We start from the raw sequence: 23,109 nt of genomic DNA, 5'->3' as shown, positions 1-23,109 counted from the left end.
TCCATTCAAGAGCCTGAAGAAGTTGGTACAGTTGGTGGGGAGTGTGTACCTAGACAAAAGCGGCAAAGAGTCCGGTGGCACCTTATAGACTAACAGACGTATTGGAGCATGAGCTTTCGTGGGTGAATACCCACTCTGTCGGATGCATGTAGTGGAAATTTCCAGAGGCAGGTATAAATATGCAAGCAAGAATCAGGCTAGGGATAACGAGGTTAGTTAATCAGGGAGGATGAGGCCCTCTTCTAGCAGTTGAGGTGTGAACACCAAGGGAGGAGAAACTGCTTTTGTAGTTGGCTAGCCATTCACTGTATCTAGGCAGTCAACCTACACAGCGCAAGCTCTCTCCCTTGAATATTTACAGCACAAAGCCCCACACCTGTGAGGTTAAGTAGCAGCAAAATCCATTAAAGGAGGTGGCTCTCATGAGAGCTAGTTAAATAAAGATAGCAGAACTGTTCTTCTGAACTGATCACAAGTCATGGAAACCAAGTCAAGAGAATTAACATACTGTAATCTGAATTCTGGGCAGTTGTCCTACATATCGCAATGAAAGAAACATTTGAAAAATCATACTGCAGAAATGGTCTTGGATCTGTAGAATGTGTTTTAAGACTTTTAGATACTTGCAAATTCTTAGCAAGCACGCATACACAATTTGATCCATTTAGACCAGCTGAGTAGAAATTGTATCCCCATTAGGCTTGTCTTCAATAGATTTATGTAAAGGTTTCATTCTCTGTATATAGTAGCTAAAAACTACTAAGCTATGCAGTCTAACATTTCCTGATAGTAAGCAAAGCTTAGGAAAGAACATTACTGGGAAGTTAAAAAACTGTTTTAGGTAAAAGTCAGAAGTCAACTTTAGTCAGGAATGCAGGTTGTCGGCACAGCACTATTATATTCTTTTGGGAAGAGCCTAGGATTCATAGCCCTCCATCAGCCAGAGTACAAAGGGATAGAGTATGGGGTCAATACAACTGCATCTTTTATGACCATAGGGCTGAATGTTCCTTTCTGTGAGGCAGCATGTGAATACCACCCAACTACTTTTGAGATGGATCTGACATGGGATTGTGCATACCAGGAACTCCACAGACTATGGTTCCATCCTGGCAATACTCTGAAAACTGAAGATATCATAATATACAGGAATGCAGAGTAAAGGTTGTGTGCTCAATCTTAGATTGCACATTTCCTCAGAAGATTGGTTAACTCTGTAAACTTAACTCTGTTAACTTGTAGAATTTCCAATTGTTTTATTTCTTTATGTTAATGACTGATTCCTAGGATTCAGACCTTTTTAGCTTTATGATAAACTGTTTAAACGAACAAAAAGTACTGCTAAAGTCATTGATAAATAACTTATGTTTTTTCTTTTTCTTTGTTAATGTTAGGATTATTTTTCTGAAATTATAAATAAATGATGAAAATATTACTGATAGAGAATTCAATTCCCTTCTGGGAGAGACCAAGCCTGAAACGTTTCAGCCTAAAACGTGATTTTTTTAAATAAGTTATGAGTGAATGAAGAAAGATATTACAACAAACTTTTTTGCAGCCGTAACTATACTGGGTGTGACTGAGCACTTGCTCTAAAATACATGCATTCACAAACACCCTGAAGGAACAGCAGTAATGAAGATAATTCAAACGTTAGCCAGAAGGTATAGTGTGGTGCAGGGGTAGGGTAGAAATGTTTATGTGAGAAAAACAACTCTTTTGCAATGGCAAATAGGTTCTATTACAACTCAGGCTGTCTACATGCACATCCATTTGATTAGCTTACGAGCAAGAATTAGCTGAAATACGTTTGTAGGGACTTGGGAAACTTTATGATGAAAAGGGGCAACAAAAAAAAGATGTAGATGTTAAAATAAAGGGCAAATGCCTTTACCATATTACCTAATGCTTTGAAGAGCTCTTCCCGCACAGCAGAGGTGAACTTTCTCACCAGACATAGAGTTGTCACGATAGCAAAGAGCAAATTGTACGATAACACAATGTAGAAATTTCCCAGCCAGTTAAACCTTCCAAAGTCTCCAAGCAGATCAAATCTGGTAATTCCTGTTAAAGTTACATTTTTGAACATTTAAAAAGAGATAAGATGTAAAAATATTCTTGAAAACATTTTTGAATTACTATGAAAATATAGGTTTCAGAGTAGCAGCTGTGTTAGTCTGTATTCGCAAAAAGAAAAGGAGGACTTGTGGCACCTTAGAGACTAACAAATTTAAGGTGCCACAAGTACTCCTTTCCTTTTTATGAAAACATAGGAGATTGACATATCTAACTCTAGTACTTGGTCCTGTATTAAAGAAAAATACAATAAAAATCCCTATGATTGATAGATGGATGTACAGTCAAAGATGTAAAACCAACCATTTTTGAAGGTCATTTGGGTCTTGTTTTACTACCATAGAGTTGCTAGCCATACTATAACTATATAACTATAACAAAATACCTTAGGTGACTCGGATAAAAGGCTGATTAACGTGTGTCTTGAAATAACAATGTTATAAATTCAAGACAAAGAAGTCCTTCCCCAATTTCAATAAATATAATTTTGAAAATTAACTATCTTAAATCAATCATCATAAAAGCCATTTTGTTTTATGGAAGCCTGATGTCAGGCTTCCATAAAATTCTTACTTATATCAAAAAATGACGGAAAGAATTGTGTGCCTTTCTCAGAAGACAACATTAATTAAGATTTAGCTGCTTTACACACACACGCCTCGTTTAGTTCTGAAACTTGCTGCTTTTTCCATGACATGAGAATGTTTAGCATTACTTATTCAAAAAATTATATGCAACGTAAGAAACAGCAGAATAGCACATCACTAGAAAAGCATAGTTTTGTCTGCATTAACTGTAAATTACATTATTTTTCTGTATACTGATTTTTTATTACACTGCTTTTTTCAGATATCTGTTTGCAGCAGTAAGTGCCCTGTCAAGAGAGGCACAAAACCACATGGTACAGTAAACATTAGGGCTGCATACATGCTTTGCAGATCCACTGTTTTGGAATCAAGTATTAAGACTTCCTCTCCTAGTACAATTCCTCTCCTAGTGCCAGTGCTGCAGTCAGATAGGAGTCACACAGGAGGAGGAAATGAGTGAAGCTCACAATCCTGACGGCTCCCAGGTAGACCTCAGGCTCCAACTCACATGCCAGGGTAGCAAACTCTAGGGGCTACCAAGCTCCGAGTGCCTACTGAAGAAGCAGAAAAGGAAACAGGAAGCTTTCCAAATCCATGTTGTGTCAGGTCTAACACAAGTCAGTTCCAAGAAGGCAGTCTGTGCCAAAGAAGACCACATCAAGATAGACTGCAAAGGTGTAGGGTGTTGAGGCAATGCCCAAAACAATCTCCCCCTTGGACTCACTCCAGGGAGTCCTCCTGTGGTGATCTATCCTCAGAACTCAGTCTTACCTCTGAATAAGGTGAAGGGAAAGAGTATTCACTGGCCTCAACATCAAAATGTGGAAAACACAACCTCCAGACACCAAGCTTCCTTTGAAAACTCAACCAACCCTCAGATCTGAGATTCTTGGGAGCAGGTTTTGAACAACTCAATTCCAAAAAGGTTACAGACTTAGAAAGACTGTGCTGTTCAGGCTTGGGTATACTAACCTGCAGTGCTTTGTGCAGTGATAAGTGATGACACTTCAACTCCATCTCTTTCCAAGGTCAAGGGGAAAGAGCTGCACAAGCCATGCATCTCATTGTACAGAGATCCTGGCCCAGAGCTGCACAAACCATGTGCCTCATTGTACAGTGACCCTGGCCCAGAGACTCTAGGCGGGTCCATGACATATCATGGCATTAAAAAACATGCACCACTTGAAACCTCTGCATCAGCCATCTTATCTAGCCAGAAAAGGAGCAGTTAACGACTGGGATCAGCTTGAGTATTTAAGGAGAACACAAAGGGTACAAGATCACAAGAAAGAAAGATTATAGAGCAAAAAGGTGGGGACAAAGGAAAGAGCCCTAAGGGATAATGGAGAAAGCATTGAAGTTGCCCAGGACAATGAAAAGGAAAGGGCAAAGAGATCGGTGAACAAAGAATACAGATTCATAAGCACACAAGGAGAAGGAATTGACTGACAGTCAAAATCAGCAAGCAGATCAAGAAAGATAAATACAGAGAAGATGCTTTTAGACTTGACCATGAAGTTGAGATTGACTTTAAACGCAGTTTCAATGGAATGGAGAGGGTGGAAGTCAGACTGCAGGGCATACAAGAGGGTTGGAAAGAGAAACTCAAGGCAGGAAACAAGGCTCACTCCAGAAACCTGAAGTAAGAGGTGGGAAAAGGAAATGGTGCATTAGTTGGATATTTAAGTGGGGTCAAAGCAGGGTTTTTTTTGCAAAATACAAGAGTGACTCTTGAAGAGGAAGGGATTGCGAGGACAGTTGGTCTTCAAAAGAGAAGGCATCACTGGAAGACAAATCAGAGGGACAGAGTGCCATGTCTCAATGACAGCAGGTGCAAAAAAGTGATTATAACCTATATTTCTTGACAATCTTCAATAAATATATATTTTAATATGCTTATCTGGAAAATCAGCCTTTATGCAAGTTGATTTTTTTATTGCCTTATCTATTTTAAAAAGCATGTATACAGCCCTTTCAGGGGGAAAAACATCCAATGAGACTACACTGTAAGAGTCTATTGTAGTACCATAAGTATAAACATAAAAAGTATTAGTGACAAAATATTCTGTGGACATTTTAAAATTCAGAATGTATGTTTAAAACTTAAGAATTCTAAAAATACAGCATTAAGTAAACACACAACTTCAGTTTTAATTTCAAAATCAATACTTATGATAAAATCCTAGAGAAAAAGAATGCTGGAAAACAGTAATTTTATGAAATAAAACTCAATTTTGTTTGTAGCTCTAAATTCCTATCTTATCAACTACTCTGCTCCCTAGTTCATTTCACAGTGGTAAATGATATGGTGCGGACAATCAAGCACTTGCCAATCAGGAGCAGTAAAAGAAAGGCTGAAAAGGCCTGAAAAACTAGGTTTTTCATTTTTACTTTTTGTTGCTAAAAATCCCCCCAAATCCTTGAATATGGCAGTAAAGAGTTGACAATGTTAGTTCTCTATACTTCATCTTAAATTCAAAGACTGGATTAAAAAAGTTAAAACGTGAAATACTTGATAACTTTCCCCAGTTTGCCTTTCCCATAATGCTGAAATCTTACTTTTTCTTTATAGTCTAGAAACTTGCTTTTTTAATACTGTGAAAAGACTATGAATCTGTTTAACATATTTATTTCTTTTCATCTATTCAGTGCCACTGGGCGTAACACGTAATGCAATGCATGTTGATATTTTGCAAAGCACCACATGACTCACTGTACTCTAATACACTCTATTAATCCTGTTTGGACAGCTGTGTCTGTGCATTTGTTAGCTGTGTTTTAATTGTTCCATTTTCTTATTTATCTCTATGGCAAACTATCCAGGAATTTCATTTGTTAAGTTTTTTTTTTTTTTAAGTGAGTTTTGCCATTAATTTGTTTTCTATGTAACAGTTGCACCCTGCATGTACACTTTCCTCAATACAATTATCTTGTATTAATACCAACTGTTAATCTTAATTACAGTACATAACCAATGATTTTGACAAACAAAAATGGTAAATGCCATAAAAATTAGTAGCACAATACAAATGCCATAATTCTATTTTTAAACATTGCTATTTGAACACTGTGTGTTGGTCTAGATGTTAAAAAGTGGTTTCATTTCTCAGATCATTATCATATTTGCTCTTGATTTTAAGATTGGAAATCTTTAATTATTAGATTTATTATTTTGATTTTTTGTGAAATTTAGAATGTCAAGATATAAATGTACACGTTTGTGATATTAAACATGGATTATTTTATTTTATTTTATTTTAAAAGGTGAGAGCTTTGGGTTAGAATACCATCCTTCAAACAATTTATTGTTTCACACACAGAGTCCTGGAATGTCACTGAATATTAATGGGACCCAGTGCAGAAACAGACTTGTGAGTGCCTATTTGGACCCTTTAAAATGGGATTCTTCATAAGAAGACTGTATACAATATGCCATGTAGTTATTAGACTAGTTTATTGGGAAATCTCAATTGTTTTTAATGTGATGGCACTTTAGTTAAGTAGTTGTTGTTTGTTTTTGCAACTAAAAGCTTGCGTACACTGCCCTGCAGTTCGGACTACAGTGATGGGAACTGCAGCGCACACTAGCATGCTGCACTATACCTCCCCCATGTGGATGCTGCGGGCACAAATTAAAAGGTACCTCATTCACATTGACCGAGTCCTAAAGGGGAGTTACAGCACAGCCCACTAGCATGTGCCGCCCTTCACACCCCATAGTCTGAACTGTGGGGCCATGGAGATAGAGTCTAAATGGAACAGAAGTTAGATGTTTTCAAATCTGACTGTCTGAAGTTCAACTCCTATACTCATATTTAAACACCAAAAGTGTAAGTGGCCTGATTTTTGGAAGCAGCCAACACTTACAAATCTCAGTGAAGTTCACAGAAGGTGCAAGTGCTCTGCATCACCGAAAATCAGATGACTTATTTAAATGCTGCCATACGACTTTACAAGCCTATATTTAGGCACTTAGGCCTGAGTCTGAAAGGTTGAACATTTAAATGCACTTCAAATACAAGGGGGCTCTCTCTTTAATCTGTTGCACCAGTTTTCCAGGACAGGTATAGATGACAATTTTAAACAGAAATAAAGGTGTCTTCCCCCCACCAATATTCCAAAGTTTAGCTTTTAACATATGAACCTAGAGGGACAAGGACGATATGCAGAATTATTTTAACAAAAACAATAGACTGGTTTTCTATTACTATAAAAGAAAGCTAAATACATGAAGTGTGTAACACTTCATAAACCTTTATGCTCAAGGCGTTAACTTGCTGCTTCATCCATATATAGCTTGCTGTGCCATCCACTTATGACATCTATATGAACTCAGATGAAATTCACACTCTTACAGAAGACAAAAACCAATTTTAAGATAGACATGATATAACTGTGCATTCCTTTCAAAAGTTTTCAAATCTATTTTCTTTTTATTGTCTGCAAGTTTACCTTCAGAACAATAGTATTCTTTAGTTTCTATGAAAAACTAAGCCAGCTATGGTATTAATACAAGTAAAGCAAGAAAAAATAGTCTAAGAGGACTAAAGCCCTTTAAAAAGATATTCCTTAAATCCGAATTTTAAATGAAACCATGATCTTCTGATTAACATCTGAAAAAGTAGTGTATTTTCTAGAAAATACTTCGCCTCTTAACAAAATGTGTGATCCTGCTATTTATATGTAGGCTTGGAAGGATTATATTTTTACTGGTAAATGTTGGTAAACATAAATTTCACCATACACACTACAAATACAAAGAAAAAACATTTCCATAAATAATAACAGAAATGTACATAGATTTATTAGGGTTTGATTTAAGAATATTTATTTTGTATATTTTGATGTAATGTGGACAATTTGTGTTTTAACTGTTATAAAACTTTAACTTTTTGAATCTTAACATCTATTATCATTAAATACTTGTTGTCTGACTCCCTTCAATCTCTTGCAACTGTGAAAATTTAAAATAAATAAAAATTGAAAAAAAAATGCTTAAAAACAAAACATCTCTATTATCCATCGAAATCCCCCAAAATAAAAAATTGAATTCTGTGCACCCTATTTATATGTATAATTCATGGTGCCCTAGGATTTAGAGAAGTGTATACATTTGATTTCAGCAAAGACTGTCAAAGTAAAACTATGAAGTAATTTAGTTCCTGAGAAACACCATGAAAATTATTTTAATATATATCCAAAGTCTGACTTTTCCTGGGTCATTTCATTTAAACGCCTGCATCAAAACATTATGAAAACATACAACATAGTAAAAATACTTTGCTGTTATGATACTGAAATATTTGTATTAAACTTACCCAGCGTTCTTGACATCACTGGCAAAGCAGAGCTGAGCACTAAGATTGACACACAGTTTCCAATTATCTGTTTTGAACAAGAACACCCCCATCAAAATAGGTTTTTTGCTGAATGAAATAGGGCAGCTGAGCTCTGACAAAAAACAGTTTCTAAAAGCTACATCCTGTGAATTAGACTTAAAAATATAATTTTATTTTAGATTATGTAAAGTTAATTTGTTCTTGCTTCTGCTAGACATCTCCAGTAAGTGTCATTCACAAAATTTTTACTTCTAACGACAATAGACAAGGTCAGATATTTATTAAAACCAGCAGAGAAGCAAATAAGCAAACATGTAATGCTACATTTTGATCTTTAAACATGCTCACCAAAGGCTTTCATCAAAAATGGTGACTGCATCATTTAAAGCAACCATCATTCATGTAAAAATTTAAGGCCCCAATCCTGCAAATACTTTATGTGCTTACCGTTATGCACATGAATCATTCCATTGACTTTGTGATGACTTGTGTCTAAAGTTAAGCATGTTTTAACTGCTTGCAGGATTAGAGCCTAATTATAAAAAGGCTAGAAGACAAAATGTTTCCTTTCCGCTGAGTTTTGTTGGTAAATTGAAACAAACAGTACAAAGAAACAATCTAACAGCACAGCAATGTTAGATTTGTGTGCAGTTTTACTGAAACTGAACTTATGTTTCTGTTTCCTGAAAGCAGTTTGTTCAGCTCTGGTTCTATAACAATTAACAAGTAAATAAAATATCTGTTAAAGATACAAAAGTTCCTACCTTGCTATTTACTTATATTTTTGTTTTTTATCTAAACTATTCTTAATATACTATAAATGAAAACTGAGCAGACATTATGAACATTTCAACACACACACACTTATTTATTAGAGATGTTCTTATGCCTTCACATACTTTCCCACTTCCAAGAATTCTTGGCAAGATTAAAGCAATACGCTATATTTGAGAAGAAATTTCTTATACACTGAATATTTAATTAAATCCAAACCCTGCCTCCTGCTTATTGATCCCCTTCCCGTTGTCAACTTGTGGGAATATTTTGTCAGAAACCTATGCATGTGTCTCAGCATTAGGTAACAGCATTTGTTATTCTGAAACCAATGCCAAACTGTGGAAAGTCAAACTAGACTCAGACTGCAAAATGTTGCTGAATAGAACTCCTCAGTCTTACTTTAATTACTCAAATTTGAATTACTTTGTATTACTTGTAGCAACCAAGTTCTTCAGATTTCAAACAAGCTCCCTGAAGTACAGTTAGCACAATCAAAGTTACTCATTAGCAATACGTTTCCTTTTGGGGGGGGGGGGGGGAAAGAGTCCTTTCACTAGCTTTTCTATAGCTAGTTAACAAGCTCTGCTATTCCAGGCTTTTTACAAATGAATGGATGCCATCCAAACTAAACAGAGCACATCCTTTTTCCCACTCATTCAGCATTTTGAAAATCTTCCAGTTTGTGTTTACGCAGCTTACAAACAAATACTGATCACTGCAAATGAGCCATTCAGGGCAATTACTAACGAAAAGAGCCAGTTTGTCTTGGGTGGAAAAAAAAAAAGTAAGAAAGAAAAAGGGGGTTAGGGGGCATCACTACCTCAGACTTTACCTTACCTTTGTCATAGTTGTGTCATCCTTCCTGGGAGTGAAATTTCCAAAAAAGCGAAGGCTATAGAAGCCGACGACAGAGGATACCATAAGATAGCTGTGAGAATCAAGGAAAAAAGAACCTCCAAGGAATGCAAATTTCACTCAAGTTCTCAGCAGTCTCCTAAAAGTCTTAAGAACCAAAGAAAAAACAAAAACACTTCGAGTGCTTGAGAAGGACTGACCTGTCCCTTTCTTCTTTCTAGGCAAATGTCTTAGTAAATTACCAATGTCCCAGAAAACTAGACAGAATACTTGTTAACAGACAGAATTCTTACTTAAAGAAAGGATACAAAATCAAAATGATTTCAAGTGCTGCTCCCACAAAACCAAAAGTGGATAGGGAGGCATTTCCTATTCCAGGCTCCTACAAGGAGAAAAATACTTTGCATATTTTAATGAGATACAAGTATTAAGTGTTCAAAAAGTTAACTTTTGTCTCTACCAAAACTATAAAATCCTTAGATGAAAGGTGCTATTATAGATGAAAAGTATCATTGTAAAATAAAATATTTTACTGGTACAACTCTAAATTCAGGGTCAGCTCAATTTATTTAGGCTCATATGCTTTGGGATTACATTAGCTAGAATTCAAATTTAAGTACACCGTTTTAATAAGACGGGAAAACAATTAGATTTCCAGCATTATGATTTACATATGTAACACATCTATACCCTATATTATATTTTATGCATATTCCCACTCCCTAAAGCCAGGCTCTTTTTACTGTATGTAATGTTAACAACAGAACATCAGCTTCTACTAAATGACTTTATATAGCTGCGCAACTACAAGACCTGACTGTATGCATACAGGGAAAAAAAAGCATTAACCACCAGCAAAAAAACAAAAACAAAAAAAAAGTCACAATTAATGCTAACAATGAGCTCTCCGTTATTTTCTTGAGATAAAGTATTTTTAAAAGTGTAAAATGTGTGTTTCATGTGTAAAAAAGATATGAAAACAGAAGGAAAATGGGCAGGATTGTTGTACAGGTTTTTAATAGATTATTTTCCTATTAAAATCTATTACTATTGTACCATTTAAAAATACAAAACACCAAAAAAAAGATACGAGCCTCAGGTTTCTGATGACACTCCATTTACCCGTGTTTTTCTTCCCTATTAGTGGGCTTGATTCTGCTGAGAGGTCAATGAGATTACTCATTTTAATAAGGTTATACATGTGTTTAAGTGTTTGGAGGACTGAACCCAGAGTATTCATCTCAGGTGTGAAATACAGGGTTTTTAAAGCCATCAACATGCAGTCTCTCACTAGAATTTTTAGAAGAAAGTCTTCTGAACACATCCCTGAAGTTTTCAAAATAATAAAGGAAAGGAAGTTTACTTTACCCCTGATCCCTTTGGCATTGCAGTCTCATCAATCAACAGGCAAAGAATGTTGCAGGCAACTAAGAGGACTGAGATGGACTATAAAGAAGAAGTAGAGACATTCTGTCAATTCTGAAGGTTAACATTTAAACAATGTTTAAGGTTACGTAATCTGGTGAAGATAAAACATGGATATATTTGTGAAGAAAATTTGAGGAGGGAAACAAACAGATTTCATATGGTTTAACATATACGTTACTAAAAATTATTAAAATTAGCCCCCAAGTAACTGAGAAGCCTCTACATACTGGAAAAAGATAGTGAAATTCTTACTGTCTCAATGAGCAGCAGTATCATAACAGCTGGATATACTAAATTCCTCTCCCACGCAGAAGCTTTTTTCCGCCGCTCTTTTCATAGGGGAAAAAAGGAAACTTAGTACCATAATCTGAGTAGTCTTAAAATGGTCATTTTTATAGATTCATGTTCTAATTGTAGGTAACCTTCTAAAACAACTGTAGCCAAAAGGGGTAGGTACCAATCAGTTGACAGAATATTTACATCAGAGCATAACACAGAGCAGTACAAAACCAGAATATCAAAACCATCAAGAAGCCCCATTAAAGGAAGCCGATGGAGCTCCTGTAGGTCAGGTTTTATTTTGATCTATGTCTAATGCTCACAGCTACACATCAACGTAAGCTGTCAAATTGTACTGGTGTTTCTCTAGTATGGTGCAGTTTTGCAAATTTTTATTTTGTACTGCACACCTCGTCACATACTTGAAACTTACATTATTCCCTCACGCCCTTTTGGATAGGTCTATGCTCCAGCAGGGTTCTGTAAGGGTAACGTTACAGTAAATGCTGGGATATTACAAGGAGCATAAGCTGTGTATGTAGATCTTCATAGGACCCAAAAAGAAAAAGGTATTACAGTAAGGCCCTACTTGAATCGCGGGATGATCTTCAAATAATTGCAGCTGACAAAACATGGAAAATCGCAGAAAAGTAATAATGGACCTTTATTAACAGCGGTATTTTGGAAAAGCCAGAGTAGACTACTTGTTTAAGAAAAATTTGCTGGAACGATATAAACACTCCAGTATTATGTTATGCCTGCTAATTTATTTGATAACCAGACATTTTGCTGTAACAATATTACATTCATTTAAAAAAAAAAAAAATGGCCGGTACAATATAAAATTCAGAAGATTTAAAGTCTTAAACTGCTGTGGAGATCAAGTCCAGTCACCTAGCCTTTTACATTTTACAGGGATTGAATGTTAGTGCAGCACTAATCACATACTCAAAATGTATGCAAAATTGTGGACTGTGCAAATCAGCTAATTAAAATCAAAGTTGCAGTGGAAGCCTAATATTGCAGGCTCAGCTATTTCCACAATATAGCGAATGAAGTAGGGCCTTATATTACAGTCATTTATACTGAATGGTCCTCCTACTCTTGCCGTTTTAGGTTAGTCAGCACACAGACCTAGGATTAATTTAAAAATTAGATACTGGACATGACCATTTAGTCTAAAAATTAACATTTACTTACCACTCAGGTATCTAGGATACTGCAGTATTTCCCTACACTTAAAATAGTAATAACTGCATTCTTGGATGCTATACGGTAAATTGGAAAATGTCAATTTTAAGAAGCAAACATTGCATATAAAAGGGTGACGCCCCTGACAAGTAAAGAAATGAAACAGCAGCAGTATGTTTTAAAAACGAAGAGTTTTATTATTTTTGTAAAAAGTTTCAGTTAGATCATTCATTTTTGAAAAATCAAGGGGAAAGTCGTGTCTCACTTGTCCCAAATGATCAAAAGCATGCAAATGATATATTATATGCTATGGTGTTTGAACTGCGTCTCTGTTTTAGGAGTGATATTTAATATATCTTTCTACAGAAATATAAAAAGCAAAACCAAAAATTCCCATTGCCCATTTTCCAATTTATTTTGTTAAACATCTTTGCTAATGAAGTGCCATGATGATGTGCTGTCTTTTCTATCTGTAGAAACTCAAAGGAGTATACTTACAAACAGAGGCTTAGGATCACAACTGATTTCAGTCAACTGCAAATAATTTTGATGTGCACACATTAACAAATTTAATCTAATACCTTAAAGAAGGCTTCTTATTAAACTGCCAACTACGGGAAGCTATACAAAATAAATGCTATATTACCTAATTTTGTTTTCATGCTCTTCACGTTTTCAAGTTCCTGTCTCAGCTCCACTGTATTGTACTCCATAGTAGAAGACACACCTGTTCAAAGGCAAAGATATGGGAATTTTATTTTTTCAGACTACTAATATTCCCACAAGAAGAAAAGGAGTACTTGTGGCACCTTAGAGACTAACCAATTTATTTGAGCATGAGCTTTCGTGAGCTACAGCTCACTTCATCGGATGCATACTGTGGAAACTGCAGAAGACATTATATACACACAGACCATGAAACAATACCTCCTCCCACCCCACTCTCCTGCTGGTAATAGCTTATCTAAAGTGATCATCAAGTTGGGCCATTTCCAGCACAAATCCAGGTTTTCTCACCCTCCGCCCCCCCCACGCACAAACTCACTCTCCTGCTGGTAACAGCCCATCCAAAGTGACCACTCTCTTCACAATGTGTATGATAATCAAGGTGGGCCATTTCCTGCACAAATCCAGGTTCTCTCACCCCCTCACCCCCCTCCTTTTCTTTTTGCGAATATAGACTAACATGGCCGTTACTCTGATTCCCACAAGAGAAACTATTAAAACATTGTTTATATTTCATTTATAAGCAGTCATCTTACAATAGCAATACTCATCCTTTGGTTCTAGAATTGCAAGTGGCTCTTTGGGAGATTGAAAATAGCTTCCATAAAACACAGGTTTGATTGGAAGTCCTCTTGTTTTGTTGAGCAAGAGGTGTCTTCCACACCAGAGGCACCACAGAGCAATCTGCTGGGAACCCTTCCTATATCCCTAAGCAGCCATAGAGGGAATGAGAGAGAAAAGTAGATGGTGTTTAATGTGTTGCAGAAAGCCAAAAATTATGGTACACTGGCCTGACGGACGGCAAGACTGCATCGTGCTGTTGTCTCAATACGTTGTGACATACCATTATTCAAACACTGCAATACAATCTCTGGTGGCCCTTCAATATATTCAGTGACTCTCTACAACTACGTTTGAAGATTAAATGGATCTCTGCCTGTAAGACTGACCATAGTTATTTTAAAGAGTAACCATTTCAAAAGGAGAGAACGGTCTCCTTGTCTTTGTGTTCAAGGAACATGGGCAACAGAGAACAACAACAATGATATTATGAACCATCAGCAAACAGCAGCTTCACATACAGCCTCTTACAAAACTGAACTGTGCCTTCAGTGGAGTTCCTTATATTTGCATAAGGAAGACATTAAGTATCATGCTAGTCTTTTCTTTGCAATGCCTTTTTATCCTCAATATTTTTAACCAAATGTGTCAAAAGTTAAAAAAACAACAAGAAGAAGGTACTAGCAGGTCCTGTTGTGACCATTTATAGTTGATTCCCTTCTAAAATGTTCTGTATAAAAAGAAATAGTTTATATAATTTTAGCCATCTGCCTTCCTTTGCTCAAGTTCATGCCCACTTGTTGGGTCTGTGTGTTTGACAGCAAAACTGGGGCCTTACGTTAGAGCTATTTATGCAGGATATCATGACTTGTCTGTGTCTATGGATTGTTTCTTGTATTTGTATTCCTTGATCTGCTTTTTATGAAAAGTAGCCCTTCCCAAAAAAAAAAAAAAAAAAAGTGGTAGTTCTGTCATTCATCTCTCTCTGTTTTAATACCATACTCGTCACCACGGTATTTCAACCTTTATACCTTGAACATTAAATTAGCAATTAGAGCAAAAGTTTGGATATTTCAATTCCCATAAGTCAAAAACACATTGAAATCATTCTATCCTTGATGACGAACTGAAACAAGGACAGTCTGGAGAAATCAGGAGATATGGTTCCTTGTGTGTCTAAGGGCTGGTAGGGAGCGGGCGGGGAGTAAGCTACAACTAGACTCATTCCCCTCATCCACTATGTGGCTGATCCCATGTTACTGTCCCCTCTGGAAGGTGAAGTAGGAAGCAGACCATTATACTCCCAAAGACCTCTATGCACAAAACCTGGTTACACATGACACACCATATATATGGCTTTTGCTATAGTAAGTATCTTGTCTACTCCATCCAGAATTTGGTATGTCTTTATGAGTCACTCCTCATTCCTTTTGAAAAGGAGAATGTTTCCTAATCTAACACTACTAAAGAGTCCCAATAGAAATCATGATTCTCTGTGTGGTATCCTACAGAAACAAAGGCGTGACTCAAGCTGCTTAAAGTGACGCTGGACTGTAGTTGTGGTGGCACAGGTGGTCTGCATTGAGTACTTTGCTGAAGCACCCTTAACGGCAATCAGAACTATACACAACATTCCAAATAGAAAAGGAGGACTTGTGGCACTCGAGAGACTAACAAATTTATTTGAGCATTAGCTTTCGTGAGCTACAGCTCACTTCATCGGATGCATTCAGTGGAAAATACATAGGAGAGATTTATATACATAGAGAACATGAAACAATGGGTGTTACCATACACACTGTAACCAGAGTGATCACTTAAGGAGAGCTATTACCAGCAGGAGAGCGGGGGGCGGCGGGGGGGAAACCTTTTGTAGTGATAATCAAGGTGGGCCATTTCCAGCAGTTGACAAGAACGTCTGAGGAACAGTGGGGAGTGGGAGGGGAGGGGAGGGGATAAACATGGGGAAATAGTTTTACTTTATGTAATGACCCATCCACTTCCAGTCTCTATTCAAGCCTAAGTTAATTGTATCCAGTTTGCAAATTAATTCCAATTCAGCAGTCTCTCGTTGGAGTCTGTTTCTGAAGTTTTTTTGTTGAAGTATTGCCACTTTTAGGTCTGTAATTGAGTGACCAGAGAGACTGAAGTGTTCTCCGACTGATTTTTGAATGTTATAATTCTTGACATCTGATTTGTGTCCATTTAGTCTTTTACTAGAGACTGTTCAGTTTGACCAACGTACATGGCAGAGGGGCATTGTTGGCACATGATGGCATATATCACATTGGTAGATGTGCAGGTGAACGAGCCTCTGATAGTGTGGCTGATGTGATTAGGCCCTATGATGGTGTCCCCTGAATAGATATGTAGACACAGTTGGCAACAGGCTTTGTTGCAAGGATAGGTTCCTGGGTTAGTGGTTCTGTTGTGTGGGGTGTGGTTGCTTGTGAGTATTTGCTTCAGGTTGGGGGGCTGTCTGTAAGCATTGATACAAGATTGTACTGCTAGATACAAATTTAAAAACCTTTTCTTCCTTAGCAAGAAGCCCAATTCTATCCTTGCATATGCATAAACTCCCACTGACATGACTGAGAGTTACACGGGTGTATCTGGAAGTCACACTGAACCCATCAAAAGCCTAGTGATAGGGGCTGAACAATAAATAAGACCTGTAAAAGGTATTTAGTACAAATCTGTCTTCTCTTTATTCTAGATTTCCTGAATTATGTGGATCATAAGAATCTAATTTCTCATGTTTCCAATCCACTTTCTAAAAATAAATCTAAGTTTTTAAATTTATAATGGCCTTTAGTTTCGTAAGGTTTTATTTTGCTGTATGCTCTTGAAGTGGAGAGAGAGCAGGGGGAGAGATAGCTCAGTGGTTTGAGCATTGGCCTGCTAAACCCAGGGTTGTGAGTTCAATCCTTGAGGGAGCTATTTAGGGATCTGGGGCAAAAATTGGGAATTGGTCCTACTTTGAGCAGGGGATTGGACTAGATGACCTCTTGAGGTCCCTTCCAACCCTGATATTCTAGGATTCTAAGTGTTAGTTTGAGAGGTCTAAAACGTTGTCTGATTCTCTTGTAAGGTACCAGACTTACAGAATAACTTCTATTCAGTTAACAAGTACTTTCAGTGTGAAATCCTGGCTCCAATGAAGTCAACAGCAAAATTCTGACTTTAAGGCTGAAATTCAGGCCCCATTAATTTTTTGTACAAAAGTTAAAATTACCACTTGATACTTATCTTTCATTGCAATGTACTTGGAGATCATTGGGAACAACCTCTATTCAAAAGCTATGTATTTTTATTTTTTTAATACAGAATTTTAAGGCTCAAACACAACTTCCAGTGACATCAAAGGGAGTCTTTCCAACAATGTCCATGGTAGCTGCATTACGCCCTTAATATTTACCCTGATAGAGAATAGGAGTCATTCATGTGACACAGCTCTTGTAATTTTTCCTTAAAAGTGATGGCAAGTAACTGGTTATTCTACAGAAGAATCATATTTTACAAAGGAGACAGTAAGGCAAAGTTTTAGATCAGTCAAAATACCATTTGATGAGGATGCAGCTAAATACTTAAAGCTCTACAACATATTAATTTATTTCAAACATGCACAAAGTTCAATGTCAGCATTGTCTAGCCAATAAATCAAATTTGTAGACAAAACTTGTTTGGACTAGTTATGAAAAATTAGAAGGGATTCTCCAAGAAAACCACAAAGCAGCTCATTTAAGGTCAATTTAACAGTATTATTCTGTTTTTCTTCCAGCCCCAACGTAAGATTTCAGTACCTCAAAGGAAACTGTAAGAGTATCTATTTGCATTCCCCCTAGGTGATTGGCAGTTCAACACCAATTAGTTCAAAATTACACTGTTACTAGCGTGGAATAAAAACACCACCTTTCATCTTTCTTACATAGGTAAGGATCCTTCAGAGCCAATAACTTTGATCACGTAAGTATTTTTGATCCTGCTCCACCCGTCTCTTTGGATTCAGGAAAACTAACAGCTAAAGGCAACTTTTTTTTCCTCTTAATATAAAAAAAAAGTCCCAGCTTTATTCTTTTTCTGTACAAGTGATGTGGGTATTGAAACATTATATGCTGGAAACAGAAACACTTTCCCAGTATCTCTTCAACAACTAAAAATGTTAGGGTAGATATCAGAATTGTCAAACTTTTTTTTCCCTATGACTTCTGGCTGTTCATTAATGAGACATATAAGTTTACTTGTAAGAAGGTATAAAGGAATTAATATTCATAATTAAAATTGTGTAATACTACAATTAGATATTTTAAAAATATGGAAGGATTTATGGAAAATTTAGTCTACTGCAACTTAGTCCCAAACACTTCAATTTGTAACACTTATGGAGTATATTTTTCAGAACACTTTTTATTGCTTCACTGATTAACTAACTAGGATGCTTACTTAGATTAAATCCATTAATTGGGAAAGTAGGCTTAATATTACCACTAGTAAGGCTGCTGAAGAGCTGCTGTGTCATAGTTACTGCAAGTCTACATTATAATGCATTATCTCAGGTATTTGTTACTGCAACAAAAGCAAATTCACTTAGGCAGTCTCAGTGGTATACCTGAAAATCACAAATTTTGATCTCCAATGTCCAAGAGTCAAATTTTACAATGCTATAATTAGCATAGCAGCTTACCATATACACCACTTTTATAAAAGAAAAAATCATGTGGTAAAGGTGAATTACTAAACAAAACACATTTTTTGAAACAGACCTAGAAGAATTTCCCTGCAATCTTGTCTTGGAACCAAAAGTGCAGATGCTTTAAGGAATTATAATTAGTATAGCTGAAGTTGCTTAAAATGAAAATAATTCTTTTTGTTCAAAAACTAAGAAGATATTTTGTTTAAATTCATTGCTGTGATTTTAAGATCCAATTCCCCAACACTAAAAACCTTGTAAAAAAAACTTTTAAAAATAGAGTTTCTTTTCTACTATTTGTAAGTATTAAGATACCTTTGTAAGGCAAAAACAAAGCTTCCACAATCTCTAGCACTTGCCACACAAATGAGGTTTCTATCTAAATTGTACTTTAAATGAAGTATGGCAAAAAAATTAAGAATGAAAAATTGCTTGCTTTATATAAAAATCTCTCCACCCAACCCCTATTTCCATGCTCACACTTGAGCTACTGGCTCAGCGAAATTCATCGATTTTCACTGGTACTTCCATCATCGTATTCTTTCTACTACATTAATGTAATATTTCATAAGTATATTTAGTGCAATTAATTCCCCCACAATCTGAAAGATAATTGGTGTAAAATATGTCACTTTTGATCCTACTTATACACAGTAAAAACTCAGTGTTACTGGATTATATTATTACCACTTGTACAGTGGTGGGAAATCCTCATTCCATTCAATTAATGAAGTTTTTGCTCACTGATCACTTCACTTGTGGCTATAAGGTGGTTTTTCTTATCTCTACTGAAAGGACATTACTACTTCTTGACTTTTCCCCAAAATATCAATACAAGCTCCTATAAATATAATTTTCCTTACAACGGTTATCAGTTATAATGCAGTTTTTACTATGAATTTTTATTACATCACTGAGCTGTCTTTTTTGAAGACTGTGTATGTGTTATCTGATTGGCACCAAAAATATGCTTGGCACCGGACACTATGCAAAAATAAAGACAGTACCTATTCTAAAAAGCTTACAGTCCAAAGCACACAATGATGGGAATGATTTAGGAGTGGTTTGTTTTTAAATTATAAACTTCTTCTGGGCCTCACAAATAACCTCTAATCGGCACCTGAATTAAGTTGTATTAATTTTCCCTTACTTTTTATTATACGCTGTGAATGTTTCTATAATATTTAGAATATACTTGGAGAGTAAGCAACTACAAACAGGGACTAGACCTGCTTCTGTACCTGTATAACATCTACCATGTATTGGACACTGCTGGGAACAGATAATACGAACAAATAATCATTTATAATATAGTTGCACAGCCTTGTGAGCAGGAGAAAACCAACATCCAAAATATCATTTTTAGCCTTCCTATTATATTCTCTTGGTGAATAGTTGATGTTATTCTAAGCAAACTGTAATGAATACTTGAACAACTAAAAGGCCATTTTTCCATAAAGTTTCTGTACATACCATAAACATTTTCATGACAACATGAAATATTCAGCAACAAATATTTTACAGTTACTAGCGAACATCAAACACCAAGAACAATTATAATTACCCCATCATAGCTTCAAAGAGATTCACTGAACACACCTTTGTGTGTTATGGGTCTAAAAAGCTCATCTATGCAGCAGCTGCTGTAAACACTATAGTATAGCAGTATACTCTAAACCTGCCTGAAATGCCTATGCAGGCATATGGGTACTGCAATGTGATCAGAAGGCCAGTAATCTCAGCTATTTTGGACCAGGATGGGGAGTGAATTCCTAAATTCCATAAAAGGAAAAGAGTTCAGAAACAGAGTATCCCCATAATTCAATCTACGAATTGCCCTCTGGAACTGACGGCATGTCCACACTACCCTCCTTCTGTCGGTGGTGTGCTTCCTCATCAGCTGTGCTTCCAACGACTTAAGAGGGGCAGTGGGAAAGAGCTTGGGCTCTCAGCTCCCTGCTGGGAGCCTGGCTGTCCCCAGGCTTTCGGCTCCTGCTCCCTGCTCGGAGCCCAGCAGCTGCCCCCCAGCCCTCGGGTCCCCACTCAGGAAGCCTGGCTGGCCGGGCAGACCTCCCAGGCTGTTGGCTCCCCACTGGGAGCCCGGCTGCACCCAGCAGTGAACTCCATGCCCAGAAACTGGGTGGCTTCCAGGCTCACAGTGGGGAGTGGAGAGCCGAAAGCCCAGGGAGAGGTAAGAAGGGGAGGAAGGGAGTCCTGCCCCTGGCGGGGAGATCCTGCGGGGCGTGGGTAGTTGGGAGTCTCGGTACAACCAGGCTCCCAGTGAGGGACAGGGAGCCCAGAGTCTGGACAGCACCCAGGCTCCCTGCAGGAAGCAGAAAGCCAGGACCCCGAGGGGCGGCAGGACTCCCCCTGGGGAGCAGGGAGCCCAGCCGGCCTGAGTAGCCTGACTCAGAGCATGGAACCTGGGCAGCAACCTGGCTGGGAGCTGGCGCCGGGCTTTCTTGTCAATTTCACTTGACAAAAATGGCAGCCAACAGCCAATATAAGAAACCCGCAGTGTCTACACAGACACTACATCACCCTAACTACACCAACATAAGCCCTATGCCTGTCATGGAGGTAGAGTTATGATGTCGGTGTAGTAGGGCACTTACATCGATGGGAGCCAGGTTGTACTGACAATACTACCCACAATACTTTTATTCCAAGCATTTAAATATGCATATTATTAAACATTAATATAGCAGTTATCTAGTCCAAATTGGCTTGTACCTTTATTATAGTCCTGTTCACTTATGCTAAGTATTCCATATCACCTTGCATTAGCTGAAGTAAACTTTGGTTTAAGTAGATAGGAAAACTGTCAACATAATGATATACAATTGTTTCCTCATAGCAAGAGAAAAGGTGTTACCCTCACAAATCTATCCATCCTGGCACAGGCCTAGAAGGTATCTTCATGCCTCTTAGTATGTGGAATGCATGAGTTTTTGAACAAAAGATAAAGGGTACACCTTGGTACCAGAAACAAACAAGGTAGAAAGTTGATTAATTGAATCCAGTTTCAGGTGAGATATATAGTACCTTTTACTGGTAAACATGTGTAAGAAAGGGTCCAAATGAGCTCTCCCCGACATCTAGTGATGAACTGAGGAAGGGGACTTCAGGAGCCAACCTTGTTTGCATGGGCACACCCACCGTGCCGAGGGGCTCAGCATGACGGGGCTGTTTTGCCCAAATGATCACTTTTGGCTGGTGTTGGATCAAAAGTCAGTTTGCTGTTGGGGCAGAGGTACTAAAGGGTTGTTATTCTTGTTGTGTGAAACAAGAGAAGCTTAACTATGCTTAGCAAACCCTGATTGAGGAACTAACCCTCAACTAAATTGCATGTGGTAGGCAGGGGACATGGGTGCCAAAACCCAATGGAGTTGACAGAGGGTGGGGACAGGTACTTGTACCTGATGGTGTGGGCCCCACCTAAGGGTCCTAGACACCATTTGACCATTTCTCTCTCCACTGTGTAACAACCGAGAGGATTAAGACTCAACTGAGAGTCTTGTTGCACACCAATAGAACTGAAATCATGGATAAGCTGGCCTAAGCATTAGGTCTGCTTTGGGACAGTGTCTCTGATGCAAGAAACTGCCCAGTCTGCACTAGCAATGAGGTTTCCCCATTAACAGCTGAAATCACAGAGTTGAAATCACAAATCTGAAATCACTGAGAGCTGTGTTAAGTGTCAAGACGTTCCACAACAGCAGAGAGTGGGAGATGAGTTCACACAGATGCACCTCGGACCAAGAACAACAACTGGGAGTGCAGTGTGGTGGAGGGAGAAAGGGGCATTTTTTAGTTGCTGGACTTAATAACCTGAGGCAAAGAGACATTGCCCAACCTACTCTCGGGTGGGTCTTTTGTTTATGGCTTTATGTTTATGAATCCTGCTTGTGGCGTTTTCCCAAATTAATGCCAGGTTACTTCCCTCCTTTTATTAGAAATTTCTATTTTACACTCCGACTCTGTGCTTGATAAAGAGGAAGTGTTGCCTCAGAGACACCCAAAGGGTGGTGTGTAATTGTCCCAGGTTAATGAGTGGGGGATCGAGCTGGTTTTGTGTTGTACCATTGAAAAGGAACCCCTAGATACTGAACCCAGCCCTTGTTGCTGCCGACTACAACTGGCAGAAGGGTTGCACGAGTAAGGTATAAAAAGAGGACTTTAAGAACATAACTTTGGGGAGCATATCTTCTGTGTAAGGTGAATGCAATATCACTACACAGGACTGCTCTTTAGAAACTGGTATCCTATAGAACCTTTTCTTGTACCATATTAATAAACCAGACAGAAACTGATTATTTGGTCTCGAGCACACTGTATAATGAACCAAAGTGTGGTCAACCAATTCATTATACAATTTATCAACACCTTGGTGAAGACGGTAGCACTGCATGTCCCAAACAGAAAACAACAAGGGGACAAGGGAATGTAGAGTGAAGACTGAAGGTAAGAATGCAGGGAAATAGGGCAAGAGAAATGTCAGTGAGGGCAGAAGACTGAAGGGAAATGGAGGAAAAATCCAGTAGAGCAGAGTTTGCCAGGAAGTTGGCAGGAGAGGAAGATAATAAAGCCTCCCCTGAGT

The 23,109-nt window shown here is 37.6% G+C and overlaps 1 protein-coding gene across 1 annotated transcript in view; it reads right to left on the bottom strand.

Annotated features, from left to right (window-relative positions):
* LMBR1 (limb development membrane protein 1) overlaps nt 1-23,109 on the bottom strand; it is a 151,240-nt gene that overhangs the window by 11,227 nt on the left and 116,904 nt on the right. The window contains exons 10-16 of the mRNA XM_074946277.1: nt 13,179-13,259; nt 11,315-11,391; nt 11,003-11,080; nt 9,943-10,016; nt 9,617-9,707; nt 7,982-8,048; nt 1,903-2,064 (exon numbers count right to left, since the gene is read on the bottom strand). Coding sequence (XP_074802378.1) covers nt 1,903-2,064; nt 7,982-8,048; nt 9,617-9,707; nt 9,943-10,016; nt 11,003-11,080; nt 11,315-11,391; nt 13,179-13,259 — 630 coding nt within the window. The remainder of the gene's footprint in view (nt 1-1,902; nt 2,065-7,981; nt 8,049-9,616; nt 9,708-9,942; nt 10,017-11,002; nt 11,081-11,314; nt 11,392-13,178; nt 13,260-23,109) is intronic.

This window comes from Natator depressus, chromosome 2 (assembly GCF_965152275.1).
Source record: "Natator depressus isolate rNatDep1 chromosome 2, rNatDep2.hap1, whole genome shotgun sequence".
Taxonomy (NCBI): Eukaryota; Metazoa; Chordata; order Testudines; family Cheloniidae; genus Natator; species Natator depressus.
The sequence above is the reverse complement of the archived record's forward strand: the minus strand, read 5'-3'. Positions and strand labels throughout refer to the sequence as shown.